This window comes from Otolemur garnettii, unplaced genomic scaffold, assembly GCF_000181295.1.
Source record: "Otolemur garnettii isolate 467f Iridium unplaced genomic scaffold, OtoGar3 scaffold00315, whole genome shotgun sequence".
In the NCBI taxonomy this organism is placed as follows: domain Eukaryota; kingdom Metazoa; phylum Chordata; class Mammalia; order Primates; family Galagidae; genus Otolemur; species Otolemur garnettii.
In genome coordinates this window covers 192,196-203,186 of record NW_003852710.1, presented here as the reverse complement: position 1 = coordinate 203,186, position 10,991 = coordinate 192,196, and the positions used below count along the sequence as shown (strand labels likewise).

General features: G+C 49.9%; 1 protein-coding gene across 4 annotated transcripts in view; it reads right to left on the bottom strand.

Moving 5' to 3' along the window:
- Positions 1-473: 473 nt before the first annotated feature.
- Positions 474-10,991, bottom strand: part of ALOX5 (arachidonate 5-lipoxygenase) — a 50,759-nt gene continuing 40,241 nt past the window's right edge. Inside the window, exons 8-14 of one of the 4 annotated variants that reach the window (XM_003803491.2) lie at positions 5,839-6,042; positions 5,027-5,113; positions 3,395-3,573; positions 3,113-3,234; positions 2,765-2,865; positions 2,227-2,397; positions 474-1,072 (exon numbers count right to left, since the gene is read on the bottom strand). In XM_003803491.2, the coding sequence (XP_003803539.1) occupies positions 893-1,072; positions 2,227-2,397; positions 2,765-2,865; positions 3,113-3,234; positions 3,395-3,573; positions 5,027-5,113; positions 5,839-6,042 (1,044 nt within the window). In that variant the 3' untranslated portion in view covers positions 474-892. The remainder of the gene's footprint in view (positions 1,073-2,226; positions 2,398-2,764; positions 2,866-3,112; positions 3,235-3,394; positions 3,574-5,026; positions 5,114-5,838; positions 6,043-10,991) is intronic. The other 3 variants (XM_003803493.2, XM_023509029.1, XM_003803492.2) reach the window with 3 other exon arrangements.

The following is a 10,991-nucleotide window of genomic DNA, read 5'->3' as shown; positions in this document are numbered from 1 at the left end:
GTCTCAGGAAAAAGGAAGCCCCCAGCTCCTGAGAGAGTGCCTGATACCTGGCATTGAGATGCCCTGCCAGGAAGGAAATGAGAGAGCAGCTGAGTGCTAATGCCTGATGCCAGCCCTGGGCACAGAGATAAATAAGGTGGGTCCCTTGTCCTTCCAGGGGCTCCTCTCCCAAGGGAGAGGCCACAGGGAGGGCAACGAGAGGCTGGGACCAAGTCCTGGGAAAAGATAAACCACCTGGGCAACCAAAGGGACCTTCTTAAAGGTCATGGCAGCAAGGATGTATTCTGAAAAAGAGTAGGACCTGTCTGGGAAAAGGTTGTGGGGAGGGGGAAGCACCTTCTACCCAGATTTGGGTGAGGAGGCCTTTGCTCAGATGAAAGCAGTGATTACAGGTTTTTACTGGTATGTTGGGGGAGGGGTGGCAGTGACCTATTCAGGGTGACTGGCACATAGCATGCAGAACAACACCTCTATTATATAAACTTTTTATTTTTATGACACCATAAATTCTTAATTCATTCAACAAATATTTGGGTACCTACCTACTACATGCAGAAAATTGGACTAAGCATAAATAGGACAGAAAATAATTATCCCATGTCTCCAACAAGAACAGAGACCCTGATTTGCTATTGCGGCCTACTGTGGAAGTGCTGAGCTGGCTGTGGGCAGAAGGCTGTGCAGTTCTGCTCTGTGTAGGAGGGGCCCTGCAGTGTTTACACACTTTGATCTAACTATGAGATTCCCTAAAGACTGAGGGCTAAACAGGGAAATACACTGGTCTGCAGGAAAAGTGAGCTTCCAGGAGGCCTGACCAGACAGCATGCTGGCAGGCTGGAGTCCGGAGGGCAGGAGTAGCTGCCTTCTCAGAGTGGGACTAGGGCAGGTGTGCTCAGATGGCCACACTGTTGGGAATCCGGTCTGGGGACAAATAGTAATATGGCAGCTTCTTGTTCTTGTTGCGCTCAGCAATTGTGCCCACGATGACCTCAAGGTTCTTGCGGAATCGAGCCATGGCCTCCTTCACAGACTTCTCGATGAAATGCTCTTCTGGGTACATGCCCAGGAACAGCTGAGGACCCAGACGTGGACAGGTTAAGCTGCCACCGATGTGGACTGACAGACCTGTCCCACCCCCAGGGACCACCCATTGGACAGTCAGGGAGGGAGCATCTATTCAACTCCCTATTCCCCCCCTCTGCTGCCTGTAGTGAGTCCCTCAAGAAGGCCTCCAACCTGCTTTCCCCGAGGTTTTCCAAAGAAAGCTGGGGCTTCATGGATTAGCAGGAAAAATAACTGCCTGACTACAAAGTGGTTATGAGATGATGCAGGCCCTACATTGTAGGGGAATGTGGAAGCTGCTGGTGGTCCTAGCTGTGGTTGCAGTGTCCTACTCAGGCCACCCTATATAGCATGCCTACTTCCCATCTGGGCTCCAGGCACTGCAGGAGTATAGGGAGGGCTAAGGCAGGCTCTGTGGGAGTCAGTAGGGAGGTCCATCCTGTCGAGATGTGTGCTTATTTGCATGCTCATTTGCATGCTCACAGAAGTCTGTAAGGTAAAGCTGGATATCTTTTTAAAAACTACTGTATTGGATTGTTAAAACACAGTTGCAGGGCTGGAAAAATGTGAGATTTGGGATTTAAAGTACGGAGAACAATTGTCTCACTATTCTTCGACATAGAAATTCCTCTACCAGGAATGACAGGTACACATGTCTAGTGAGGGACTCACACAGCCAAGGCCCTGAAACAATTTAGACGCCCAATCTGTTGGGAGCCAGTGACACTGGTACCATTTTATGCAGCACTGAGCTACAGGGGTTGTGTCCAGGATAACCAGTTTTGGTGGTAGGTTAAACAAGGAGTATGCATCTAGAAGGAATCCAAGAAACATAGTTGCTCCCTCTGGGGTGCTAGGGAGAAGCCACATAGAAGAGCTTTGTCAATAGCTGGGGTAGGGTGTGTGGTGTGTCACACACCACCCTTCAGTGACAGTGAGTGGATCTCAGCCGGTGAGCACTCCTGCCTAGCCCACCCTGAACTCTGTCCAGGTCTAGGCCTGAGGACCTAGTGGCACCTGCAGCCATTTGGGCCCCTCCAGCCTGGTAAGGCAGGATTCTTGGCCCCATGTGTCCAGCTTGAGCCCTGAGTCATAAATCCTTGAGGTTGAGGAATGGGTTAAATTTGGCATGACCTGGGATGACCCCACCCTGCCCGGCCTCACCTCATTTTCCTGGAACTGGCTTAGCGCCCACACTGCACCCAAATGCCAGCAGGAGCGGCCGCGGTCGGGCAGGGTGTCCACGATCCGCTCGATGGTCACGACGCCCTTGGCCGTGGGTGGCGGAGCTCGCATGGTTGGGGGGGTGTTGGGAATCCACGAGCACCAGTCATACTGCGGACCGCCACAGACAAGCGTGGGCGGGCCTGAAACCCAGCTGCCAACCCACCTGCGCCCGCCGCGAGTACACCTGCGCGACTAGAAGGTCGCCTGCTCGGGCGCCCTCGCCCCCAGGGTCCTCCCCTGCAGTGGGCCCTTCCGTCGCCCCTATCTCCCCTCACACCCCCACCCTGGCCAGCGTCCTGGGACGAGCCAGAGGAACTCGCCCCAGCAACCCAATTCCAGCCCATCCGCAGACTGCCCCAGGGGCCCGCAGGCGCGAAAGCAGGTGGCATGGACGCGCGGAGGAGCTGAGGAGCGGACCTGGCTCGGAGTCGGAGGTGCAGAGCGGGTGCTCACTCCACGGCCTCGTCGTGCCTACCTGGCCGAAGTTCACCGCGGCGTGCTGGGCCGAGGCCGTGAAGATCACCACGGTCAGGTACTCCGACAGCTTCTCCCTGCTCTTGAGGGACTTGGGGAAGCCTAGGGCGGAGGGACGCGCGCCTGAGGCCCCGCCCCCGCCCGATGCTCCCGGCACCAGGGATGGCGCCCCCAGTTAGGACGCTCCGTGGGGGCAGGGAGTGCGCTGCTCCCACGGGGACCGTGCGTGTCGCTGCTGTTGCTTAGAGGAAGTCGCGTACCCTGAGACGCCCACCCCGAGGAAGCAACTGGTGGGCGGCGGGCCCCGGTGTCCGGGGGTGGGGTCGAGGTGAAGGAGCCGCGGCCCTACCTGAGGCCTTCTTGCCCCGCATGCCGTACACGTACACGTCCTTCACGAAGTCCTGCAGCTCCTGGTCCTCCTCCACCACCCGGTCACTCTCGTAGTAGATGCCCACCACCTCAGCCGTGAACCTGGCTCGGAGGGGAGGAGCAGCTGGGAGTGGGTGACCCAGCCAGGTGTGCGGCGCCCCCTTTACGTACCCCTAATGTCCGGGTTGAGGACACCCGCGCCCCCCTCGCCTCCCCTCCCCCATCAGCGCCTGACCACGGAGCCAGCGCAGCTCTCGCTCACGTCTTGATGGCTTCCCACACCAGGAGCCCGTCGTCCCGGTAGAAGTAGTTGGGGATGTCCTCTTTGCTGTCCATACCCCGGGCCTTGATGGCATCAGGGAAGCACAGGGAGGTGTAGGTCAGGTCCTGCATGGCTCTCTGCACCATCTGCACGTGCCCGCCGCCCCCTGTGGCGTTGGCCTGGGGTAGATGAGAGCCATCTGAGTCAGGGCTTACCCTCCCCTGCTGCCCAGCCCCAGAGCCCACCTTGCATCCATCACAACCTATGCAAGGGCAGTGGGGTGGTCAGGCACGTGGAGGGGCGAACCTGTCTGGGGTGAGGGGATATTTAGTGCAGAGAAAGCCAAGGGCAGCGGTAGGAGGGTGTAACAGGGAGGTGCCTTTGCCATATCCAATGCAAGGACTTCAACAATGGGACACAGAGCTGCAGGGGGCAGGCGTGAGCTCCTACTCACAAGAGAGTAGCGAGGCAACTGCTGGATGTGTGGGGGTACCCAGCACTAGTGGGCCTGAGCTGTGAAGACCCTGGGACTGCTTTAGTGCTGTTTACAGAATGCCCTGAGTCATTGCTCTTGGGGACCTAGTCCTCAGGACCCACACAGCTCTGCTGAGGACCTGTTGTGTGCTTAGGTGAGGGCTGGAGCAAACCCACAAAGAGGGCTTCTGCTGCTCTGATGCAGACATGTTCACATACTCCCAGGCACACACACATACACTTTAACCCACACAGCTGGCTGAGCAATCAGGGGCACAGAATGTTTGAAGAAGGACTTGTGTGCTGGATGCTGGAGATTGGTCCGTAGTGGTCATTTGACCCAAGCAGGACCAACTAGAGTTGCTCCTGATAGTGTTGTTTGGATGCCTCCCCGGAGGTGATGGCTACAAGGGAGCATGAGCCTAGAACTCCCTGTGACAAGGTTCCATCCCCACCCCTATGTCTGTGGCATCAGTGTGGGGAGAGAAGAAGTGTGAGACAGCATGTGTGGGCCCTGGTGTGCGGCTTGAGTCTCTGAATCCATTTTGGTCTGAGATCTCCCTCCTTCTATCATGTCCAATTTATAAGATAAAACTAGTTCTGTCCAGCTGCAGCTGGTTTGAGTTGGGGATTTTGTCATTTGCCACTCAAGCAAGGTCTCAACTTTAGTGATCATTGGCCAGGTCACTAATGGGTGGGGAAGCAGGACAGGTCAGGCTAGGGCTGGTAAGGCTGTAGGGGCCTCACAACAAGGTGGGTTCTGCTGGGGGCAGGGGGCACAGCTGAGGGGGTCACTGAGGCCTGTGGGGTGGGGAGGGGGTACTGAGTTCAGAGAGCTGGGCAGTCCTGGGCAGAACTCCGGGGGCAGCAGTGGTCACAAGTCCTGGGTGCATAAGGAGTGGATCCCAGAGGCTGGGAAAGGGGAGGGGTGGGAGCAGCTGATAGGGAGACAGGGTATACTGGGTGGAAGGGGGCCAGAGACTGACTGGAGGACCTAGCAACTAGCATTCTGGGCTCAGCCTCCAACCCTTCTTGGGCCTCCACCCTGTGGTATATCCAGGCTTGGCCTTCTGAGAGGAAGAGGAGACCTCTGGTGGCTGGAGGTAGGGTGGAGGCTTCCAGGGAGAACTCTTTCCCAAGGACAAGGAGAGTACCCACCTTGTCAAAGAGGCCATACTCGCAGATGAGCTGCTCTCGGGCCTTGGTGTTGATGGCAATGGTGAATCGCACATGTGCTACCAGCAGCTAGGTCAGGGAGGAGGAGGAGGCCTCAGACAGGGCCTGGCAAGGGCCTCCTGACCAGATGCCCCTGGGCCCCACAGAAGCCCCATCCTGGCCCACCACACAGAGGGGATGCTGGGCACAGGGGAAAGTGAAGTTTGGAGTACTGATCCTCCTGCTAAGTGAGTGCTAGAGGCTTGGCACAGCTTTGATGGTTAACAATAAAGATGATATTGATAAAAATGATAAGTCAACACAGTGCCAGGCACTGTTTTAAGCTGAGTTTATTAACTATTCTAATATGGACAATCATCTGATGAGGCAGGTGTACTATTTCGGTCTGTTTCATTGATGAGGAAACTGAGGCACACAGATGTATTTTAGACTGCTGTCACTCCAGTAGTCAGTGCCAGTAGAATTCAGGAAGAAGGCTGGAGAATGACAGCAGTGGTGGCCGCTAGAATCAGCTGGGGATCACACTGAACTCATTTGTTTTTCAAAAGTGTATTCCCTGGCCAGCCAGGCCCCCTGTCAAGTCCTACCTAGCAGCCTGTACTGGGGAATAGCAGAATCCCAGCTGCTTGCTTCCTGCGGGCGACTCCTAGTATTAATGACTCCCTGGACATTTCTCTGGGGATCCCGCCCTGTTTTGCCCACCCCCAACCACAGTCCCCCAGGAATGTCAGCCCCCTTCTGGCCCTCATATTCTGGATGCCTTCCCCTACCAGATGAAGCAGGAACGGCTGTACCTTGAAAATGGGGTGCACAGCAGGCAGCTGGCGGTACATGGCGATGCCGAAAACTTCAGACACCAGATGTGTGCGCAGAAGGTGAGTGATGGTCTGGTGGACATGAAAGTCACTGGACCGCACCCAGATTTTGGCCAAAAGCCAGTCGTATTTTGCATCCGAAGGGAGAAAAATGGGGTTCTCATCCCCTGGAACTTGGTTGAGCTGTTATGTTGGGGAAAGAAAACACATTGCTATATTTTGCTTCAGACTATAGTTGCTGGAGAACCTGGCCTCTTAGGAAATCACAGAAATTCAAATTTCCTTTTTTTTTTTAAGAGACAGAGTCTCACTTTGTCACCCTTGGTAGAGTGCTGTGGTGTCACAGCTCACAGCAACCTCCAGTTCTTGGGCTTAGGTGATTCTCTTGCCTCAGCCTCCCGAGTAGCTGGGACTACAGGCGCCTGCCACAATGCCCGGCTATTATTTTGTTGCAGTTTGGCCAGGGCCAGGCCTGAGGTGCTACATACCAAGGGTGGTGGCGGTATATGGGCCACTGAGCCACACCCCAAATTTCTTAAATAGTGATTTAAACCATGAGAAGAGCCTGGAGCAGGGCAGAGAGCATAGATTGGAGACAGAGGCTCCGCTCCTAGCTCTGCATCTCTCTCCCTTTTTCCAGTTTCATCTCCACACCAAGGCCAAGGTGACTTTTTTGATAAAATGCAAATCATGTCACACGAATCACCTCTTTAAAACCCACTCAGTCACCTCTTAATGTCAGAAAATAAAGCTTCTAAACTCCATGGCGATTCAGGCCATGATGCCCCTGCAGGCGAAGTAGCATATGCCAGCCTCTGCACGCACCAAGCCCCAGTGCCTACAGCCAGGTGTCTAAAGCCAGTGCCCACAGCCAGGTGCCAGCACTGCTGGTCTTTCAGTAAAGGATGAGCCAGAGGACAATGGCAGGGCTGCAGGTCTGCTGAGCCAGGAAGGTACGTGGCCACGAGGGAGCGCAGCTGGGTCATTTACTTTATTGTATGTTATGGAAACATAATGCCAGCCACACAGAGACTTTTAAATTTTCTGGAAGTTACATCAATAAAAGTAAGGGAAATTTGGGTTAATTACATAATTTTATTTTATTTGTATCCAAAATAATATCACTTCAACGTGAAACCAATTTAAAACTATTAAATATTTTGCATCCCTCCCCTCATTCTAAGCCCTGGAAATCAGGGGTGTACATTGCCCTGTACCAGGTCTGGGTCTGGACTAGCTTAGTCTCAAGTACTCCAGAGCCAAGGAAGCTAGCAGTTCATGGACTGAGCCGGCTAAGTGACCCAGACTGGCAGGAAGCAAGAGTAGAGTGTGACCTGCACGCTATTCATGTTTGTTTGTTTACATATGAGATTAACTGGATAGATGCGCTATGTCCTTTCATTTCACATAAGTGAAATTATAGTGTCACCTGTATCTTGCTTTTCTGCTTCAACTTGCTGTGGAGATCACCAGCAGGGATGGGATGAGGCATTCATTTCAACAATTTCATGGTCTGGACTAGGAAGGTTTCACTTAACCAGTCCTCTCCCGTCTTCAGATTGTTCTATTTGTTCCCCCATCAGCAATGCTGGGGTAATTATCCTCCTACAGGTGAGCAAGTTAATGCTTTCCTTTCTGCTGCCTGGTGGCCAGTAAGACACTAGTAAGCCACAGGGTATGTGCCTTTCCTATTGCCCTAGAAGGGCACATTCCAATGGGACACATTGGTCAGTGGTACCCATTGTCAGAACACTTAGCTGGCAAACAGCTAAGGGGCCTTTAGTCTTCTCCAGTGCCCTTCTGATTGCCCTGGCCATGCCAGACTAGACCCCAGGACCTTCCTGCCTCAAAACCAGAACCTCAAGAAGCACACCTGGTACAATAGTGCTGGCTTAGGTTCTGACATCAGGCTGCCCAGGCCCATCCAGATCTTATCCTGTGAATACCACCTGGCTGGGTGCCAAAACAGTGGGTCACTCATGGTTAAATTGTATTCCCTAACTATGGTGAAGTTGAGAATTTTTCCATATGCTAATTGTCCATTTACATTTCCTCTTAGGTGACTTGCCTATCATATTCTCTGATTTTCTACAGAGGTATTTGTCTTTCCCTTATCAATCTGAAGGAGCTAATGTCTAGCATAGGTATGCAACCTGTATCTGTCACCTGTGTTGCAGTTATTTCCTTCAATCTACTTGTCTTTTTTTTGAGACAGAGTTTCATAATGTCTCCCTGGGTAGAGTGCTGTGGTATCACCGCTCTCAGCAACCTCCAATTCTTGGGCTTAAGTGATTCTCTTGCCTCAGCCTCCCATGTAGCTAGGACACCCACCACAATGCCTGGCTGTTTGTTTTTTTTTGTTTTTTTTTTTTTGGTTGAAGTTGTCATTGTTGTTTAGCAGGCCCAGGCTGAGTTTGAACCTGCCAGCCTTGATGTATGTGGTGGGTGCCCTACCCACTGAGCTATGGGCACTGCCGCCTTTTGGCTTTGTTTATGGTGTATCTTACCATTTGATTTTTATTTATTTATTTATTTATTATTGCTGGGCCATTTGATTTTTAAAACATTAAATAGTGAAGTATGCCTATCTTTTCCTTTATAACTTCTTGGTTTCCTATTTTTACTTTTAAAAGTCTCTATCTAATCCATTGTTCTCCTAAATTCTCTTTTACTTTTTCCATTTTCATCTTTACTTCATCCAAAATAAATTTTTATAAATAGTATGATTGAGGGGTTCAATTTAATTTTTTTTTCTTATGCAAAGACAGTGTGATAACTATTGAAATACCACCCTTTGGCTCAGCGGTAGGGCACTGGTCAAATACACCAAAGCTGGCATGTTCAAACCCAGTCGGAGCCTGCTAAACAACGACAACTGCAACCAAAATACAGCCAGGCATTATGGTGGGCGCCTGGAGGCCCAGCTACAGGGACTGAGGCAAGAGAATTGCTTAAAACCCAGGAGTTGGAGGTTGCTGTGAGCTGTGATGCCATTGCACTCTACTGAGGGTGACATAGTGAGACCCTGTCTCAAAAAAAAAAAAAAAAAGAAAGAAAGAAAGAAATACCACCCTTTCTCCATGGAGCTGAAAAACCTCCATTGTCATCCATTGGATCCCTCTGTGGGGGGTTCTATTTCTGCATCTCTACTCTCCCCCATCTGTGTGCTCTCACGCACAGCATCTGTTGTGAGCTTTGACTTCACAGAATCCCTTAAAACCCAGGAAGGAAAGTTTACTCTCTCTGTGTCGGTGTTTTCAAAAAATGTTTGACTATCCTCAAAGATTTCTTTTCCTATATAAATCTGTAAATTCTTTTATTCAGTTTTCTTAACCATTTTTGTCCCTTCCTCATACACACCCCAAAACAGAAAAAAAAAAAACTAATCAAAAATTTTCAATTGGAAGTGTACTAATTTTGTGTAATAAAATTTGGTAGAACTGAGGTTATTATATAAAGTTTTCTGATTCAATACTAAATTATTGTTAAGATTTCATTTTTATGTCCTTTGAAATGATTTTATAGTCTCTCTCCTTTCTCTCTCTCTTCTTTCTTTCTTTTTTTTTTTTGAAACAGAGTCTCACTTTGTTGCCCTCGGTAGAGTACTGTGGCGTCACAGCTCACAGTAACTTCCAGTTCCTGGGCTTAGGTGATTCTCTTGCCTCAGCCTCCTGAGTAGCTGGGACTACAGGCACCTGCCACAATGCCTGGCTATTTTTTTGTTGCAGTTTGGCCGGGTTCGGGTTTGAACCCACCACTCTCAGTATATGGGGCGGTGCCCTACTCACAGAGCCACAGGGGATGCCCAACTCTCTCTTCTTTCTTCCTCTCTCTCTTTTTCTCTTTCTTTCTGGCAAAAGTCTCCCTTTTTAGCCAGGGTAGAGTGCAGTGGTGTCATCATAGCTCACAGCAACCTCAAACTCTTGGGCTCAAGGGATCCTCCTGCTTCAGCCTCCTGAGTAGCTGGGGCTATAGGCGCCAGCTATAATGCCTGGCTAATTTTCCTGGGTCTCTCTGTCTCTGTCTCTGTCTCTCTCGGGCTGATCTCCGACTCCAGTTCTCCTGCGTAGGCCTCCAGAGTACTAGGATTACAGGTGTGAGCCATTGCACCCAGCCTATATTTGATTGTTAGCATGGAGAAAGGTTATTGGCTTTTTTGAGGGGTATATTTATGTAATCGCTTTGCTAAATGAACCCTTATTAATTATACTAGCTTTTAAAAAAATCTTAATCCCTTATATTTTCTATTTTCTCAGATGATTAGCAGAAAAGATCATATTCCCAGTTCTTTTACAATGTTTATTATTTTCCTGTTTTATCACATATGGTAGGACCTCTAAAACAATGTTGAATAACAATGGTGATCTCAACATGCCTTTTTATGATTTTAATGGAAATGGCCTTAGAGTTGCATTTTGTTGTTTTTGCTTTTTTTGTTTTTTGAGATAGAGTCTTACTATGTCGCCCTTGGTAGAGTACCGTGGCGTCACAGCTCACAGCAACTTCAAACTCTTGGGCTTAAGTGATTCTCTTGCCTCAGCCTCCCAAGTAGCTGGGACTACAGGCGCCTGCCACAATGCCCAGCTATTTTTTTTGTTGCAGTTGTCATTGTTGTTTAGCAGGCCCGGGCTGGGTTTGAACCCACCAGCCTCGGTGCATGTGGCCAGTGCTGTAACCACTGTGCTATGGGCACAGAGCCTAGAGTTGCATTTTGAATGACATTTGCTATCTTTATCATATATGTAAGTAGGTTCCATTACTATTTTAACTTTTATTAGTTGTAGCTACTAAATATTATTAAATTCCTATTAGTGTTATTTGGTATAATCATAACCTTTATTCTTATTGATATAATGAATTAGGCTGATAGTTTTCTTCATATTGAAATATCCTGAATAAACCCTACTTATTAATCATTTATTACACTGCTGCATTCACTTTGGTAATTTACTTTCAGATTTCTTTTAAAATCTTTATAACTTGGAGGAGTCTTCAGCCTTCTTTTGGAACTGCCTATGTCTGGTTTCAGAACTAAGGTTATACCAGCTTCATAGAATGAATTTAGGGCTGGTCTGCCTTAAAGAGCTCTGGACATGTCTGTCGTGTGGTCTAACGGTTGGTTCAGTCACGAC